This window comes from Lycium barbarum, chromosome 12 (assembly GCF_019175385.1).
Source record: "Lycium barbarum isolate Lr01 chromosome 12, ASM1917538v2, whole genome shotgun sequence".
NCBI classification, from domain to species: Eukaryota; Viridiplantae; Streptophyta; class Magnoliopsida; order Solanales; family Solanaceae; genus Lycium; species Lycium barbarum.
In genome coordinates, this window is record NC_083348.1 from 56,741,087 (window position 1) to 56,759,146 (window position 18,060).

At 36.4% G+C, this 18,060-nt stretch overlaps 4 protein-coding genes across 4 annotated transcripts; 3 read left to right on the top strand and 1 right to left on the bottom strand.

The window, feature by feature from the left end:
• Positions 1 to 2,673: 2,673 nt before the first annotated feature.
• Positions 2,674 to 3,240, bottom strand: LOC132623010 (uncharacterized). The gene is made up of 2 exons (XM_060337710.1): positions 2,964 to 3,240; positions 2,674 to 2,877 (listed from the first exon to the last, which is right to left on the bottom strand). The coding sequence occupies exons 1-2, from the start codon at positions 3,201 to 3,203 to the stop codon at positions 2,686 to 2,688; spliced, it is 432 nt and encodes a 143-aa protein (XP_060193693.1). The 5' UTR covers positions 3,204 to 3,240; the 3' UTR covers positions 2,674 to 2,685.
• Positions 3,241 to 5,812: 2,572 nt separating this feature from the next.
• LOC132623342 (lipid phosphate phosphatase epsilon 1, chloroplastic-like) lies at positions 5,813 to 9,626 on the top strand. The gene is made up of 4 exons (XM_060338084.1): positions 5,813 to 6,145; positions 7,617 to 7,842; positions 8,876 to 8,949; positions 9,358 to 9,626. Exons 1-4 carry the CDS (start codon positions 5,873 to 5,875, stop codon positions 9,583 to 9,585), a joined length of 801 nt encoding a protein of 266 aa, XP_060194067.1. The 5' UTR covers positions 5,813 to 5,872; the 3' UTR covers positions 9,586 to 9,626.
• Positions 9,627 to 12,116: 2,490 nt separating this feature from the next.
• LOC132623548 (lipid phosphate phosphatase epsilon 2, chloroplastic-like) lies at positions 12,117 to 15,235 on the top strand. The gene is made up of 4 exons (XM_060338327.1): positions 12,117 to 12,503; positions 14,077 to 14,302; positions 14,666 to 14,739; positions 14,918 to 15,235. The coding sequence occupies exons 1-4, from the start codon at positions 12,249 to 12,251 to the stop codon at positions 15,158 to 15,160; spliced, it is 798 nt and encodes a 265-aa protein (XP_060194310.1). The 5' UTR covers positions 12,117 to 12,248; the 3' UTR covers positions 15,161 to 15,235.
• Positions 15,236 to 16,619: 1,384 nt separating this feature from the next.
• LOC132624270 (uncharacterized) lies at positions 16,620 to 17,411 on the top strand. Its single transcript, XM_060339075.1, has one exon. The coding sequence runs from the start codon at positions 16,620 to 16,622 to the stop codon at positions 17,409 to 17,411; it is 792 nt and encodes a 263-aa protein (XP_060195058.1).
• The last annotated feature ends 649 nt before the right edge of the window (positions 17,412 to 18,060 follow it).

Genomic DNA, 18,060 nt, shown 5'->3' on the forward strand with positions numbered 1-18,060 from the left:
TATGTACGGGTACCCAGTTAGGGTACCAGTCGCGGCCCACGGGGTTGGGCCGTGACAGTAAGTTAGTTGTTCCAACAACCCACTTAGTTGTTGCATTTTGTTATGACACAGAGACAATAACTGAAGTTCTCTCCAACAAGTAACACATCTGTTGGAACAACTAACTCACTTGTTGCAACAGGTGATTAAGTTGTTCCAACAACTCACTTAGTTGTTGCATTTTGTTATGACACAGAGATAATAACTGAAGTTCTCTCCAACAAGTAACACATCTGTTGGAACAACTAACTCACTTGTTGCAACAGGTGATTAAGTTGTTCCAACATATCTGTCACTTGCGTAAAACTACTGAAACAACTTAAACAATATATAAGGGTACTGAGCATATAATACATATTTAACAAATTTACATAATGTGTTCATCCACCATAATTCAAATTGATGGTAGAAGAGAAATTGTTTAATGCAAACATAGTTTAAGAGAAATTGTTTGTCCCAAGCCCACCTCCATTAGGGCTCCAACACCTTATCAATAATTCCACAAGCCCACCTCCATTGCATCCTCTCCACAGTATGGTCACTCAATAAGGTATCGGGCTTGCTCATATTCGTGCGGGTAAGCAAAGCTTCAACAAAAGCAAGTGACCAGGAAGCACATGCCTTATTGGTATCATTGCGGGGGATATCCTTCTTCCGAACAAAATTCCATGATTCATTTAGCAACTTTTCAGGTAAGTGTGAGAACATGCCACTCTGCTTTAGCAACTTGGGGAACAAATCCATTAACGACTGCATGTGGCAGAAGAAATCACTGTCGTCATTACATGGAATGTTGCAATCATAAACATTTATGATACCCTCCTCAATGATGATCTCAACAGTGACAAAATGGTTGTCATTAATATTCATGACAGTTATGATCCTTTTGGCACCAATCCACTCGCAGCCACCTGGGTAGGGCACACTACCTCTGGGAAAAGCGAGACCATCATCGTCCCACCTAAAGAGAGCAAGTCTTTGATCATAGGGCACGACACCCACATTTGTAGACTCATCGGACAATCCTAAGTACCTGTTGCGACAGTGATGGTAGAAGTTGAGGTCCATGATTCTATTAGAGGAATCATAGTACTCAGGGAAATTGAGCTGCCTCATACGCATCAGCAACAAAATTTCATCTACATACTGCAGTAAAAGTATCAAAACAGTCAGCCACTTGCTGCAACAGGTAGTTAGAGTTGTTGGAACAACTAGTGAACTTGCTGCAACAGGTTGTTAACTTGTTGGAACAACTGGTTAACTTGTTGCAATAAGTTAGTAACTTGTTGTAACAACTAGTTAACTTGTTGCAACAAGTTCACCGAATTACATGACTACTTCAAACAGCATACTGAATTATATGCATATATATATGAGTGTTGAAACTTACCCAATCCTCCCACCATTCGTGCATGTTTGTCATAACCTTGAAGTCTTCGGTCCCAAATTCATGCATTGAGTACAGTGCTCTCCCACTCTTTTTGGATTTGATCAAGGTTTCAAGCTTCTTCTTTTTTTGGGGGGTTTACACGCTTGAAAATATCAACTTTTTTCAGCACTTGTGGCACAACTTCAGCAGGAGGAGTAGCAATAGACTTCTGCGGAGTACTTGTTTTCCTTGCTCTACAATCAGCAAGTGCCTTGGAAATTGTTTTTGCCCTCTTGCGAATCCCAATAGGAGTATAGGGTGAGCTGAGCTTTTTGGATGGCTGGACACCCCTCTTGGACATCATACTCTTTATAGCTGAATTCGTATCTTTTTGTGCCTGAAGCAACTCTTCAACCTTGTTTATCAAACCTTCCATTTTCAGCCTGCAAGTACTGCATTCACAAGCACAAGAATACACCTTGGAGGAACCGGCACCAACTGAAGAATATCTACCCAACCTATAAGGAATATCTGTGGTCTGCCCACCACCACCACTTTGGGGAGTGTATCCACCAACTCCACCACCAACTCCATCACCACCACCATCATCATCTCTTCTTTTATCAGCAAGACCTTCCACTGCTTGTCTTGCAACATCAACAACAGTATTCATATCAACAACATCACCAACACCATCACCATCACCACCACCACCACCAACTCCATCACCACCACCAACTCTATCACCACCACCATCAACAACACCAGCCCTTATGATGGTTGTGGCTCCAACCAATTCTTCTTTTATCTTATCAATCAATTCATCATGCACAGATTCCCTATGCCCTAAACTAACGAGGCATGGCATTTGCACCTCTCGTTTTGTCGGGATAAGCCTTGAATGTACAACCTACAACAAACAAACAGATATATTCAACCAATAAGTGTGTAATCTGTTGGAACAACCCCCACATATGTTTCAACAACCTCCTAGGTTGTTGCAGCATATTCTTTAGCTGTTGGAAAAACCAAAACAGCTGCTGCAGCTTCCTCTGCAACTGTTCTGTTATTTTCCAACAGATTGTGAACCTGTTGCAACAACTGATCAAGTTGTTCCAACATCTTAGGAGTTGTTGCAACATATTCACTATCTGTTGGAAAATATCAGAACAGTTGCTGCAACTTCCTCAGCAACTGTTTTGATTTTTCCAACATATTATGAGGTTGTTGCAGCAGATAAATGTATCTGTTGCAACAAGTAGTTACTTCTTATAAAACTATTCAGGGATATTTTCCAACAGATTCTGACTTTCTGCTTCCTTGGGGGGGGGGGGGTTAAAAGGATCAAGATTCATTTTTTTGTTGCTGTTTTTGGTAGTCAACCATCTGAGGATCCTTGGAAAACAAACTTCTTCTGAGTAGTCCCTGACTTGACTCCGTAGGTGAGGAATGGCTTCAAATGCCCAAGCCTAGAAAAAATTATGCCACCAAAAATCAGAATAATCAATGAAGGAAAATAATTAAAAAGATTTAACATTGAAGAAAGAAAGTTTACCATGAAGGCCCAAGGGAAGCCATAGATGTTGGAAGTCTTCACATTAGGGTTCAAAGCTTTGCACAAATATTCAACAGTCAACTTAAAACTTTTATGACCCCATGGATAGTTATTGAATGCCTCATGATCCTCCGACAGTTTAATCAAACCAAGTTCTATATTATTCTTTACATCCCTTGCCCAAAGAATAGAATTCACAAACCAAACTAAGCATAATGACTCCTTGTGCTTTCTTGACATAGTTTCTGACTTCAAGTCTGCTAGCAAATCCGCTGCCTTGTAGCTCTTTCCACAAACATCCACTAAATCCAAATCATCGTCAACCTTGGCTTTGCCTTTCTTGCCTTTCTTGGCTGCCTTGGATGACTTGGGTGTCTTGGCTCCCTTGGATGACTTGGGTGTCATGGCTCCCTTCTTTAATGTAACTGTAGGAAGAGGCTGAGAAGGATCATGACACCTCAGTCCGGTAATTATGGCAAATTCTTTGATGCCAAAACAAACTGGCATGCCGCAGTAGTTTATCCATATCTCATCAGTTTTGCTGCAAATAATTCTTCGTTTGAGAAGACCATACACAATGGTCATTTGAAACCTTGCATTGTTGTCCTCAGGCAAATCTAGATACATGCCAAAACATGTGGCCCTGAAGAAATCCTCCAAGTCCTCCTCCTGAAGTATCTTCCTAAAGTGATCAAAGGGCTTGCCCATGACTGATTTTACAACAAGATCACCATTCAAATCACCTAGTTTATCCATCGGCATCTGCACACGGAACTTCTCAATACTGAAAGTTTTGACAACTTCATCAGTGGAAGGTCTGTCAATATCAGTCCCAATAGAAGAATCAACAGCCCCGGTCGCCGACCTTTCAAAAGATGCAATTTTATCCTCTTCATTGTCATCATTATTTACATCATCATCTTCTTCTTCTTCTTCTTCTTCAGCTTCTTTTTCTTCAGCTTCTTCTTCTTCTTCTTCTTCTTCTTCTTCTTCTTCTTCTTCTTCTTCTTCTTCTTGTTCTTCTTCTTTATCTTGTTCATCTACTTGATCTTCTTTACTTTCTTGGCCAGAAACTCCTACTTGAGAGGTTTCCTGTTCAGCAGTTTGATCAGAAAGAATATTTGCCTGTTCAGCAAGATCATCTAATGATGGCCCCTTAGCTCTTTTACTAACTGTAGATGATTTCGATGATTCCTCCCCTTTTCTTTTTCGTGAAGGCATTTTATCTGCACACAGGAGATAAGCAAAAACACTTTCAATTGATTTGTGCACCATTTAAAGTAAATAAATAATGAATTTTTACAAGAGCTGAAGCATATGTTGCAACAAGTGTGTAATATATTGGAACAACTCCATCATATGTTCCAACAACTTCATAAGTTGTTGCAACATATTATACATCTGTTGGAAAATATTAATACAGTTGTTGCAGCTTCCTCAGCAACTGTATTGATTAATTCCAGCAGATGGATAATCTGGTGCAACAACTGGTAAAGTTGTTGGAACATATGATTGAGTTGTTCTAACAGACTAATCTGTTGGAAACCATCAGAACAGTTGCTGCAGCTTCCTCAGCAACTGTTTTAACAATTTTCAACAGATTTTAAATCTGTTGCAACAACATATTCACTTGCTGCAACAACCTCAGCAACTGTTGGATTTTTACTAACAGATTAGAAATCTGTTGCAACAGATTACTCAGCTGTTGGGTAAAAAAAAAAATGGCAAGGCCATTTTTCCTAAGCCTTACAAGGACAACAACATCTATTTCACTATCAGGCTGCAATATCAGTGTATTACAAACACACAACAGTCAAAAATTGAACAAAATACACAGCATTGCATAGACACCCTGCCCATGTTCTTCCTCTTCTTCTTTAACCAAAATTAGTCATTTTCGTACTTTTATTTCAAAACTCTAACTTTTGAACCAGAAAAAACATTTGCTTCAATACAAACACACCACCATCACAAGTTAAACAAAATAAACCAACCTCAACTGTCAAACAAGTGCTGAAGTTGCTGCAACAACTTACTCAGCTGTTGGAAAAAATCCAAAAAAAATTCAAACTCTTTTTTCGAAACCCAAGGAGAACAAGAACACAAACAGTACCAAAAACAATAATTTCACAACCACATACACTATTTAACAACACAGAAACCCCAACAAGTGGAACAAATAGAGCAAATGCGGGTTTTGTCAAGCCCAACAAGCCCTTTTTTCGAACTACTAAGGAGAACGAGAACACAAACAACACCAAAAACCAGAATTTCACAACCACATACACTATTTACAAACACACAAACCCCAACAACTCGAACAAATACAGCAAATAAGGGTTTCTCAAGCATTGAACAACAAAATAAACAACATTGCAGACAAACCCATGTTCTTCTTCTTCTTCTCTGACCAAAATCATCATTTTCTCACTATGATTTCAAAACTCTAACTTTAAAAGAAGAAAGAGTTGAGCGAATTTACCTGAGAGAAATGGAGAGCAGTAGTTCGTTGCTGAGTCGGCTTTTGAAGAGGTTGACGACGGTTTCAGCAGGCACATTTAGCAGTTGAGATCGTGGGTTTGAATTTTGAAGGAGCAGTTGAGATGAACGTGTGTTTTGGATGAAGTTCGTGTGTTTGGATATGGACTGATGTTGAGTTTGAAAATAAATGGGGGGTTGGATTAAATGGTTTGGGGTCTTTTTTGTATTTTATAAAAGATTAACAAGTTTGGTAAAATACATTTTCAACTCCAATTTTCTTAATCACAAATTTAATTGAGTTTTGATTTCATGTGGTCCCTACAAGTCACCTTTAGTAATTTCTAAACTTAAAGGTCACCTTTGTTTAAATTTTCGAAGCCTATGTGCTTTTGCTTGTGGGACTTTGTTTTCAACTAAAAATTCTCAAAATGTCTACCCCAACTGCCCTTGTTATTTCCCCCTTTGTTCACTGTCCAAAACCCAAATCATTTTCTATTTCAAAATTGAATTTCCACCTGCAATTCAAGCCTTTATTCCGAAATAGAAGATACCCATCTCCCACTATGGCAGATTCAGTCAGATGTCAAGTCACTGTCGGTGATGAGGGTGTTGGTGAAGTAGGAAGTCTTGAACAAGAAGCTCTCATTGATGGGTTCTCAAATTCTGCTTCTGGTGGACTCAACGCCACTCTCAATAGCCTGGTTCGTGGTTAATTTTCATTTAACTTTGGAGCTCATAATTGTATGAATTGAATGTTTCTAAGACAGTTAATTTGCCATAGGATAGAGTTGATTATACCTAAATTCACCTGATGTCTTACAGAAAAGAGTTGAAGTCTTGTGTAGAAGTTTAATGTTTCCCTGGGCTACAAGGTAGTGAGTCAACTTTTGAGGCTACCTAGGGGTGTCAATTGGGCGGGATAAAATGAGCTGAGTTAATTGACCTGCCCAAAAGTTACTTAGGTAGAACCGGGTTGGGCTAAAATGAACTAAAAAGTGAGTCATAACCCAACCAGCCAAATTCTTACTAAGATTTAATTTCTTTGTTTGATCTTTTGTAACACTTAAGATTTTCTTTTACTATTTTATTATGGCTATATATAACATATGAAATAGAAAAAAAATGTATTTTGGGAAATCTTTTGATAAGGTTTCTATGAGTCAATTTGAGTTACATATCAGCCCAATTTTAGATGGGCTGAAATGGTTGAGCTAATAAATGGCTGGGTCATTGACACGCCCGAACTTGAGCTTGTTGGGCAGATCATGTTTTCATGGCTTAATCTTGCCACCCCTAAGGCTACCTATGCCAACATTCGAGACTATAGTGGGCATGCATGTTGCACATATAGAGAAAGGTATTACAAAGAATTGTTACTGTATTTTGCTTTACCATCTTGGACTTCTATAATTCAGAACGACCTTTTAAGCTTAAGCATATTAACTTAGTTTTATCCTGTACCATCCTGGACTTCTATAATTTTAGAAGCCCTTTTGAAATTACGTTGATAACTTCCTGCATTTGCAGTCATATACTTTTTCATTTTATTACAAGACCCTGATTGTCAGACGAGCTAGGTATTATGTTTCAGAACAGGTGAACTTGGCAATATTTGAATATATCTATTAGAAGCTCTCATATCTTTTTGTGCTACTGTTAAGCTGGTAATTTTCAAGTCATCCCGGATGCTAATTTTTCTTCCGATGGTGCTATCTATATTTTCTGAAACTCTAGTGTTTGATGAAAGTATACCTTCCATAAAGATTTGATCTTTTCTGTAATGATGTTGTGTAACTTATCCAATGACTTACTTCTCAAAAAATTTAAAAACCTCATCCAGAGACTTTGATTTAACTCTATCATTTGAATCATCACGTTTTTGGCATCACACTATAAATCAAGGATACATTTCCTCACAAAGATCAGATTGGTGCAGCAGACCTGCTTGCTTGACCTGATAATTTTGAAACTCTTTTTGCATTTATTAACAGAGGAAGAAATCCACCAGGGCAAAAATACAAAATACTATAGATGCGAGATAGAAAAGAGCGGTCATTACTTCATCTAATTTCTGTGCTAGTCATATCCATCTCTCAAGTTTCTGCTTAAAATTTTGGCGTTGGAGAAAAATCCTGTAAAGATTTCTAAATTCTTAATTATCTCAAAATGCAGAGTAAGTGGCTGGTGGCTGCAGTTTTTGGTGTAATTGTCCTTTGGAGGCATGATGGAGAAGCGCTTTGGGCAGCTTCTGGTTCTGTTCTGAATGTCGGGCTCTCAAATGTGTTGAAGAGAATACTAAACCAAGAGCGACCTTTTTCTACTATGAGATCAGACCCTGGAATGCCATCTTCTCATGCACAGTCAATCTTCTATACAGTTATGTTCTGTATTGTCTCAAGTAATATTCTTAGCCTATCAGATGAAGAAAATATACTTGGTTTACATAATTCTTCATCCTTATGCATTTTACAAAATAGGTTCATGAGAATATTTTTGGTTAGCTTGTCCTTTTTTTTGTTATAAATTTGTCGTTATCTTGTTATACTTATGCTCTCTATCTTTAGGGGTCATTTGGTAGGGTGTATAAGAATAGTACTGAATATGGTGTATTAATACTGCTGAGATTAGTTATGCTGGCATTATTTTTTATCAACTATTTGGTTTGTTGTATTAAGTAACATGTATTGCATAATTTCTAAATAGTACTGAATAAGGTGTATTAGAATAGGAATAGTACTGGTACTATCAATGTCATGGTTTACTATGTATAAAAGTAGTACGGAATAGGGTGTATAAGTTGAAAACACTATCAAACAAGGGATTAAATAATACCAAAGCTAATACCAGTATTAGTTTCTCTAATACCAAAGCGAGTTTTTTTTGCCGGACTATTGCTTATTCTCTATTAGAATTTCCCACAAGGCTTTAAAAGCAATCAATTAAATGATATGTACAACTTCCCTCCTCTGATCATGGATATATAATAGGATGTGATTGTCTTCTAGAGAGACACCCATGCACTTTTTATAGATTGTTACACCAGGGTTTTAGGGCATGGTTAGATGTAGCTGAGAACTGTTCAGCCATCATGGGATCTCTAGAAATAATCTCATGTAAATTCGATATTTTTCTTGCAACACTTACCAGTACCTAAGACCAAAGAGTTAAGCTACAACAAAGTGGTGTTCAAATTCTGCTGCATCTGTTATCAATCTATGTACATTCTTAAAGTTTTTGTAGTACTAAACTTTAGAACCATATGTTATTTTTTTTGATGAATAAGATAACTAGAAAGGGCAGGGTGTTGCGCCTTGTTTGACATTTCAATTTTCCTTTTCTTGCTTGTTGAATGAATTTTCATGTGTGGCTATGTCATTAAAAACTCTTCATACCAACGTCTAATACCATCTTTTTCTTTTTGTTTGACACAGTGGTCGAATATTTTGGCTTAAATGGAATCACTGCTGTCATTAGCGCACTTATCTTTGCAATTGGCTCCTACTTTGTAAGTGGACAGCCGAACCTTTATTTATTTGTTTTTTGGCAGATTACTTTCATATGCTTGCCGTATTAAGAATATAATTAAGTAAATAAAAGTATGATATCTCTAACATCTTAAATTTTTAGATGAGATGATCACATACTTGCTTAAGCTTTCAAACAGACTTCCATGTGCTTGATAATGAAAATAGAATCAAGCACGCACATGAGGGGGTGTTCATAATATAATTAAATAAATAAACTGTGCTCTCTCTAACCGCTTAAGCTTTTAAATGAGATGATCACACATTTCCATATGCAAAACAACAGTTTGGCTTCTACCTTCTTTCAACTGGTTTTCTGCACAAGACCTCAGTTTAGTTGTAACTGTTGTAACCAAAAATTGATGTGCTCTTTCCTTCTGTTTGTGCAGTCATGGCTACGGGTTTCACAAAAACTTCACACAACCAGTCAGGTAGCCGTGGGTGCCGCTGTTGGATTCTCTTTTTCGGTTTTCTGGTTTTGGTTGTGGAATGCAATAGTCCTGAAAGCATTTATGTCCCACTTGTGGGTTCAGCTTAGTATCCTTCTTGGCACTGCTGCCATTTGTATTAGCTTCCTCCTATATGTAGTTCGATACTGGGTTCTTGAGCAAAACTGATTATTTATATATAGTGAGAAGTACACACTAAATTTGAAGGATTTTGGAAGTGTTCGATGACAATTCTAGAAGTAATTATTGGCAGGAAATTACACCCAATAACTTTGGAAATGGGCGGTCTTAAACTTTTGACCCCTCCCATCGGGCAAACCTTCAAGGTCAGAAGTCAAAAGTTTGGCAAAGGAGCAAGTGGGGTTAAAAGTTTAAGATCATTTACCTCTGAGGCCATTCTTGTAAATCACCCGGTTATTGGGGTAATTGGCTCAGCAAAGTTGGCATAACCATTTTTTCCTTTTATTTTTTCATATTCTCTTTTAATCTTTTTGGGTTGGGGATTGGCTCAAGAAATGCCACAAGTCAGCGTCATAAAAGAAAGAACTAGATTGAGCCGGACATGTATTAACACAACCTGAAATGTTAAAATAAAAAGAAAAAAAAAAATCTAGAATGGGCCATATTTCGACAGTGAGGAAAATTAATTTTTGTTTTCACAATTGATCACTGAACAAATTAACTTGCACGCCAATTACCAAATTAATGAGATATTCCAATGAGTTGTTTCTAGTATCGACTCTTACTCTTAGACATGATACCATTAAAGATAAAAGATGATATTGGACGATAATAGAATTGGGTTTCTACAGTTCTACTGTCAAGGAAAAAAAGTCTGAATCCCATAATGAGTCGATGGGTGCATAATTGATGTTCTTTTAATACCAAATGGGGCAATTCGCAGAATTGCCCTTTTTCTGGGGTGATATTTAAATTTTGCCCCTCATATTTGTGGTCTTTAAATTTTGTCCTTCGGCTAAAATTCATAGGTTTTGGGTTCGAACGCCCGCTCAGTCAAAAATTTTAAAAAATTTTGCAAAGCAGAATTTAAATTTTGCTATGCCCCCTCCGGCAGACTTTTAGTCATGTTTAACTAAAAGTCTGTCGGAGGGGGCAGACTTTGCCTTGAAGCATATATACGTATTTTTTTTTAACTTTTCGAGGTACACTTTTAGTAATGCCTTAACTAAAAGTGTGCTCCATAAAACATAACTAAAAGTATGCCCCATAAGGCGTAAGTTTTCCTTAAGGCATAACTAAAAGTTTGCCTTATAAGGCAAAGTTTAAACTTTGTTATGCCCCCTCCGGCAGACATTTAGTTGTGGTTAACTAGAAGTCTGCCGGAGGGGGCATACTTTTAGTTGTGTTTAACTAAAAGTCTGCCCCTTCCGACAGGCTTTGCCTTGAAGCATATATATATATATATATATATATATATATATATATTTTACTTTTCAAGGTAAACTTTTAGTTATGCCTTAACTAAAAAGTGTGCCCCAAAGACATAACTAAAAGTATGTCCATAAGGCGGAACTTTTCCTTTAAGGCATAACTTAAACTTTGCCTTATAAGGCAAAGTCTATGCCTTAAGAAAAGTTCTTGCCTTATGGGGCATAATTTTGTTGTGCCTTAACTAAAATTCTGCCCCATAAGGCATAACTAAACTATGTCTTAGGAAAAATTCTGCCTTATGAGGCAGACTTTTAGTTATGCCGGATCTGGCATAACTTTAGCTTTTCCTTAAAGATTGTATGCTGGATCCGGCATACACTCCCCCAGTCCTGTCTGGCGAAATTATTTTTTATTTTATGCCTGAGCAGGGGTTCGAACCCAGAACTTCATGTATTCGCCCACCTTTCCAAGCAAAGGGCAAAACTTAAAGACCACAAATATGAGGGGCAAAATTTAAAGACCACAAATTGGAAGGGCAAAATTTAAAGACCACCCCAAAAGATGGGCAATCCGTGCAAAACAAATGTACCAAATGCCTATACCAAATTTATGAGCAAGAATATAAGACATGCTTTCACTGTTGTAATTTGTGCAACACTCTTTTTTTTTTAATCAATTTAAAAAAAATGACACATTAATTAGTTTAACTAACTTTAAATTTCTTTATTTTATTTTTAACGAGATAATTTATAATCGTACAAATATGTATAACTTATTTTAGATCATAAATTTCAAAAGTCATTCTTTAATTATTTTTAAATCCTACTCAATAAAACACCATTACATAATTGACACGGAGAGAGTTTTTCAATAAGATATGTATAATTTGTTACTCCTACAATTAAACTTCTCAATTTGTGGTAAATTTTAAGCATAGGTAAATTTTTCCCCGCCAACCTGCTACTTTCATCAATATTAGTTCACGAAATGCTAAGCGCCAAATCTAAAATCGCACCACCACCACATCCAACAAAAGTAACATCCCATATTTTTGAGGAACTAACGATTGCCACTTGTTGTTGTTAGGTATTCTCTTTGTTACAATTTATGTGATATAATTTTATTAGGTACAGAATTTAAAAAATAAAGATACTTTTGAATTTTATGATCTAAAATAAGTTAAAAATATTTATGTAATCGTTAAACATAAAAGATAAAGTTTAAAATTAAATTATTACAGAATAAAAAAATATATCTTTTTTTTAGATAGAATAAAAAGAAAATTGTATGACATAAATTGAGACAAAGGGAGTAGTTGTTAATTTCTTCAATCAAACCTTAAATTCTCAAAACCTTGTGTGCTCTTCCCGAAGTTGACGACTTGTCCTGTTACATTTCTGCCTTCGGGGCTTTGCTTTCAACTAGAGAAAGTTCTCAAAATGTCTACAGCAACTGCCCTTATTATTTCTCCCTTTCTAGGATTTCGACAATATTCCAATTCCAAATTGGGTTTTCATCAGAAATTGGGTTCCTTTTCTCGGAATACAATATACCCATTATCTCCATTAACTGTGACCAGAAGTCGAGCCAATGCACGCGATAAGGCAGTGGGTCTCAGTTTTGAAGAAGAAGAATTCATTGATGGGTCCTCAAATTCTAATTCTGATGGACTCAACGCCACTCTTAATAGCTTGGTTCGTTTACTCTTTACCATTCTTTGAAGGAAGCTCATAAATATTCACTCCCTTTCAACATGTTTGTCTTACTTTTCTTCTTAATCCGTTTAAAAAAGAATGCAATCTTTCTTTTTTGACAAATATTTAATTTCATCTTTCTAAATATTATATGTATATTTAGTTAACAACCGCAAGATTCAAAAGTCTATTTTCTTAAACTCCATGCTAAGTATTCCGTGCTAAATTAAAATCAGACAGATAAATTAAAATGGAGGGAGTAATGAATTAAGTGCTTCTGATATAAGGCTAATTTGCTAAAGAATACTGTTGATTACACCTAAAAAAGAATTGAAGTGTTACACAAGTTTTAATGTTTCTAACCCTAGGCTACAAAGCAGTAAATTGCCAACTATTCCTCCTTTTCTGCTTATCACTTCAAGCTGAAATTGCTAGTACTGGACACCCCTTAAGAAAATACTACATGCCTAGACAAGAATAAGTATTTTGACTAATCCTTAATTAAAATTTGCATATTATTAACTTGACACATTGGGATCTGGTGAGGAACTTGGAAGTTTCATTATAATTAATTCCTTCTTGATTATGAAAGCGGACACTTATTTTGGACCAAAACGAAAAGGCTAAGTGAGCATTTATTATGAACCAGAGGGAGCATAGTTACTTAATGATAAGGTTAGGTTAACAATGGAAGACAATAGCAAATCTCTCTTTGCTAAAATGGACAAGTAAGAAGGAATTTTTTTTTTTTTTAGTATGAGGGACAAGTAAAAAGGAACCGAGGGAGTAGTAAGCTACATTAGTGCTAAGAGTTGAGGCTATAATGGGCACATGCTGCACATATACAGAAAGGTAATATGAAGCATATTTGCTTTGTATTCTGCTTTACCATCCTGGAGTTCTTCAATACAAAAAGACCTTTTGCATATTAACTTAGTGTTGCTGGGGTCTATAATTTTGTAAGACCTTTCAAATTACCCTGATAGTCCTGCATTTGCAATCATACTGTTTTTCATTTTATTACTAGCCCCTAATTCGTAACAAGTGAAATCGACATTTTTGGAATGTATATATTGTTGTCAATAACAGGATATCATGAATCTTTATTAGCATCTCCCTTCATCCTAGGAATTAGACTGCAACTGGTTTACCAGTTTTGGTGTTAGGTTGGCTTTTGGTCCTAGAATCTCACACATTTTTTTTTCTGCTAATGTAATCTGGTAATTTTCAGGTCACCTTGGGTGCTATCTATATTCTCTTACCCTCTAATTTTGTTTAATGAAAGAATAACTTCCATAAATATCTGAGCTTTTCTTTAATGATGTTATGCAACTTATCCGGAGACTTCCAAATTAACTGTTGTTTGAAATCATCATACTTTTTGACATCACACTATAAATTAAGGATACATTTCCTCGCAAATCATCATACTTTTTGACATCACACAACTTAATCTAATTTCTCTGCAAGAATGTAACTGGTTATATCCATCTCTCAAGTTTCTGCTTAAAATTTTGGCATTGGAAAAAAATCTTGTAAAGATTTCTGATTTCTTAATTACCTAAAAATGCAGAGTAAGTGGCTGGTGGCTGCAGTTTTTGGTGTAATCATCCTTTGGAGGCATGATGGAGAAGCACTTTGGGCAGCTTCTGGTTCTGTTTTGAATGTTGGACTCTCGACTGTATTGAAGAGAATACTAAACCAAGAGCGACCTGTTTCTACAATAAGATCGGACCCTGGAATGCCATCCTCTCATGCACAATCAATCTTTTATACCGTGACGTTCTGTATCGTCTCAAGTAATTTTCTTAGCTAATTGCTCAGATGGAGAAAGCATAATTTATTTAGATAGTCTTCATCCTTAAAAGTCTGCTCTGTCAATATGCATTTTACGTAAGAAGATCTAAAATTGCAAGAAGTAAAATGGCCTTGTCCTGACTGGCATATAGTCAGATTGAATTGATGTTGCCTGAGACATATTTTAGAACAATGTGGTTTTTCATTTGATGAATAAGATTACTAGAAAGGACACATGCAGTGTGTGCCTTGTATAACTCTTCAACTTTCCTTTTTCTTGTTTCTTGAGTTTCTGTGTGCAGCTATTGCATTAAAAACTCTCCATGCCCAACCTCTAATACATCTTTTCTTTTTGTTTGACACAGTGGTAGAATATTTTGGGTTAAACGGAACCACTGCAGTCATTAGCGCACTCATCTTTGCTATTGGTTCCTACTTTGTAAGTGTTTAACTGGACCTTCATTTAGTTGATTTTTGTCAAATTACTTTCATATGCTTGCGGGGGCAGCAAGTCAGCTTGTACTTGCTTTCAACGGATTGTCTACACAAAACCTTTTTTGTTTAATTTTAACTGTTGTAGCCATAAATTGATTTGCTCTGTCCTTGTGTTTGTGCAGTCATGGCTACGGGTTTCTCAACAACTTCACACGGCCAGTCAAGTAGCCGTGGGTGCTGGGCTGGGATTTTCTCTCTCCGTTTTCTGGTTTTGGTTGTGGGATGCAATAGTCCTTAAGGCATTTATATCCCACTTGTGGGTTCGGATTCTTGTTGTTCTTGGCACGGCCGCCATTTGTGCTAGGTTTCTACTATATGTGATTCGATACTGGGTCCTTGAGGACTTATTCTTTATATACTACTGAAAAAGTACACACTAATATTGAACTTCCATATAAAAACTAACAAAACAGAGATTATATATAATTTTCATGCGAAAATTCGTCTCAACTTCGCTCATTACTTTTCGCTTGCCACTTTTCTGTCCTCGGAGGATTCTGGAAGTGTTCTTGCAGATGCGCAGTCTCCGTTACTGGTAGACATAATCAACTAGCAAGAGGCTTCAGCTCGTCGTGTAGGTTACGTGGTGGGCTAGAATCAGGTCTTCACTGTTTTCTTAAATGTACATTGACATTCTGCATCTTATCTGTTTCTATTTGAATTAATTTTGGTTAACACCTATGCTTACAGACCTTCCGTTGGTTCACAGGCGAGGAAACATCACTCATAGTTTTCAGAATGGATTTAATTTTTATACACCGACAATGTAAAAATAAATTACACTATGAAATCACCTAACTTGTGGCTGATATTCTGTCTTAATTGTTACAGAAATTAACACTTTGAATAAGTTACTGTACTACCTGGACAGCAAACAAAGATGCACATCCAAACAGATCTTCAAGACAATCACATCGAACCCAATGCCAGATCAGTACAGTACTAATAATACGTTGTTCATTCATGTTTTCTCCCAATATTTCATCATAATAATAAGCACAAGTTCAAGGAGAACTTAAAATAGCATGTCTCCTATCTAAATACATACATATATTACTCTGTCTATCTTCTCTTGTAAGAATAGAAGAGAAAGCCAAAACCCTGCTATACATTGTCCTATAACTTTCTTTAAGAACCTATACACCTCATATATAAAGAAAAAAGAAGACCAAACATGAGTATTGGTTCTTGTGTAACCAACTCCAAAACTAAGTTGTAAGCATTTGGAATTGGCTTGTAAATATCCTCGAAGAACATGTTCAATAAATCCTGCAAATGTTCGCCAACAAGCCTATTATAGTCATTTCGAATAGGAACTTATAAACACCAACAAAGAAATTTTTTATTTACTGCATCAGGGTAAGTTAACCTAAAATAGCATGCCTGCCTTAATATTATACACCTCCCGTCCCTTTTACTTATCCAGTATACTAAAAATAAATTTTTCGTTTTACTTGTCCGCTTTAGCAAATTCAAAGATAATTAGTTATTTATTTCCAATTCTATCCTTATTTATTTTTCAATACATTTCTCAAATTTATTGAAGTATTAGTAGACAAATTTAGAATTTCAAACCATAATAAATATGCATATGTAATTTAGTAAAATAAACACCTAATTAATATCTTCTTAAGGAGAGTCTGAATTTCATATGCCAGGAGGATTCAACTTGTAAAGTCTGTCCTATGTGGCAGACAAGCATATTGGTCCCAACTCTTTTTATTGCCCGCAAAGGTAATTAAAACAATAGAGGCTTACTGTCGAAGCTATAGATGGTCGGCGACAAACACGATCACTAAAAGAGCCCTGGTGTCTTGGGAAAAAATGTGTTTGCCAAAATCAGCAGGTGGATTACATATCACCAACTTGAAGACGTGGAATAGAGCTGCAATTACCAAAGTTTGCTGGGATTTAGAACATAAACAAGACAGATTGTGGGTGAGGTGGATACACTCATATTATATCGAAGGGCAGAGCTCGGCTACTATTCCTATTCCCCAACAAGCTAGTTGGATGGTGAGGAAAGTGATTGAAGCAAGAGGGAATCTGAATCAAGCACAAGCATTTGCTGCTGGAAACAACAACATGAGGCATATCTACATCAACATGCTCGGTGTCTACCCAAAGATGACATGGAAACATTTGATATGTAGCAATGATGCAAGACCAAAGGCAATTTTTACATTAAGGGTTCAACTTCATGGACACTTGAATACTGCTGAGAGGCTTATTAGTTGGGGAATGATGGTGGATTCAATTTGTACCTTGTGCCAGACACATCATGAAACAAAGGAGCATTTATTTGTTGATTGTGTCTTTGGCAAGAGTCTATGGGCAAGGCTTATGCAGTGGTTGAAATGGGTCACGGGGCCTGCACACTCCTGGCCACAGAGGCCACACTGGATTCTGCAACAAACAGAGGGGAAGTCAGCTCGCGCTCAGGTCCTGAAAATGATATATACAGAATGGACACATGCCGTTTGGACTGAACGAAATCAGCATGTATTTGAGCAAGAGGAGAAGGCTGTGGAAAGCATTGCAAAAGAGATAGCATGTGTTTGTAATGTGCGAGCTTCTGTTAAATGTAGGAGTATTTTGCAAAACTATTTATTTTGATCCTTACTAACAAGCTTGTGTTTCTGATAGCTGCTAGGGAGTATTAAGAGATAATCATATAACAATAGCTGGCTATGATGTAGCTTGGCTGAGTTTTGTAATTTCCCATTGGTGATTAATACAAGCCTTTAATTATCAAAAAAAAAAAAAAAAAAAAGAAGAAGAAGAAGAAGAAATTCATAGACAAGTAAAAGAGAACAGAGCAACACTCAGAATAGTTAAAAGACAATTACAGGTAAAATTTTGAAATACTAGCAGATCCTGTGGCACCGGATTCTCATCTATCCTTATTCTTCTGTCTCTTTTATTCTTAAACAGTTTATGTATTTCGGGATGCATTTCCAGACTTATATACTATTTTAGTTCATTCTTGTACCAGTGACACCAGTCTTGGGGGATTGTACTCGTTTCAGTATTTTATGATTATAAAATCTTTAAGACTTAAAATTGAATTATATGTTATTCCGCATTACTCCTTTCTTCTTTTGCTTTACTTTGGGTCGTACATTTGTAACATGGATCTTCTTTCTTCTCCTTCTCCTCCTCTCTGTCTTCTTCTTTAAGGTGTATATATATCGATAATAACTCCCCCCCCCCCCCCCCCCCCCCTTTTTTTTTTTTTACAATTTTTATAATTTAAAAGAAGATA

Bases quoted from the DNA above. Each gene is read 5' to 3' on its own strand.
- LOC132623010 (XM_060337710.1), bottom strand. From the start codon at position 3,203: ATGTCAAGAAAGCACAAGGAGTCATTATGCTTAGTTTGGTTTGTGAAT. The intron at 2,878-2,963 runs GTAAACTTTCTT...AATTTTTTCTAG, and splicing joins GCTTCCCTTGGGCCTTCATG to GCTTGGGCATTTGAAGCCAT.
- LOC132624270 (XM_060339075.1), top strand. From the start codon at position 16,620: ATGTGTTTGCCAAAATCAGCAGGTGGATTACATATCACCAACTTGAAG.
- LOC132623548 (XM_060338327.1), top strand. From the start codon at position 12,249: ATGTCTACAGCAACTGCCCTTATTATTTCTCCCTTTCTAGGATTTCGA. The intron at 12,504-14,076 runs GTTCGTTTACTC...CTAAAAATGCAG, and splicing joins ACGCCACTCTTAATAGCTTG to AGTAAGTGGCTGGTGGCTGC. The intron at 14,303-14,665 runs GTAATTTTCTTA...TGTTTGACACAG, and splicing joins GACGTTCTGTATCGTCTCAA to TGGTAGAATATTTTGGGTTA.
- LOC132623342 (XM_060338084.1), top strand. From the start codon at position 5,873: ATGTCTACCCCAACTGCCCTTGTTATTTCCCCCTTTGTTCACTGTCCA. The intron at 6,146-7,616 runs GTTCGTGGTTAA...CTCAAAATGCAG, and splicing joins ACGCCACTCTCAATAGCCTG to AGTAAGTGGCTGGTGGCTGC. The intron at 7,843-8,875 runs GTAATATTCTTA...TGTTTGACACAG, and splicing joins TATGTTCTGTATTGTCTCAA to TGGTCGAATATTTTGGCTTA.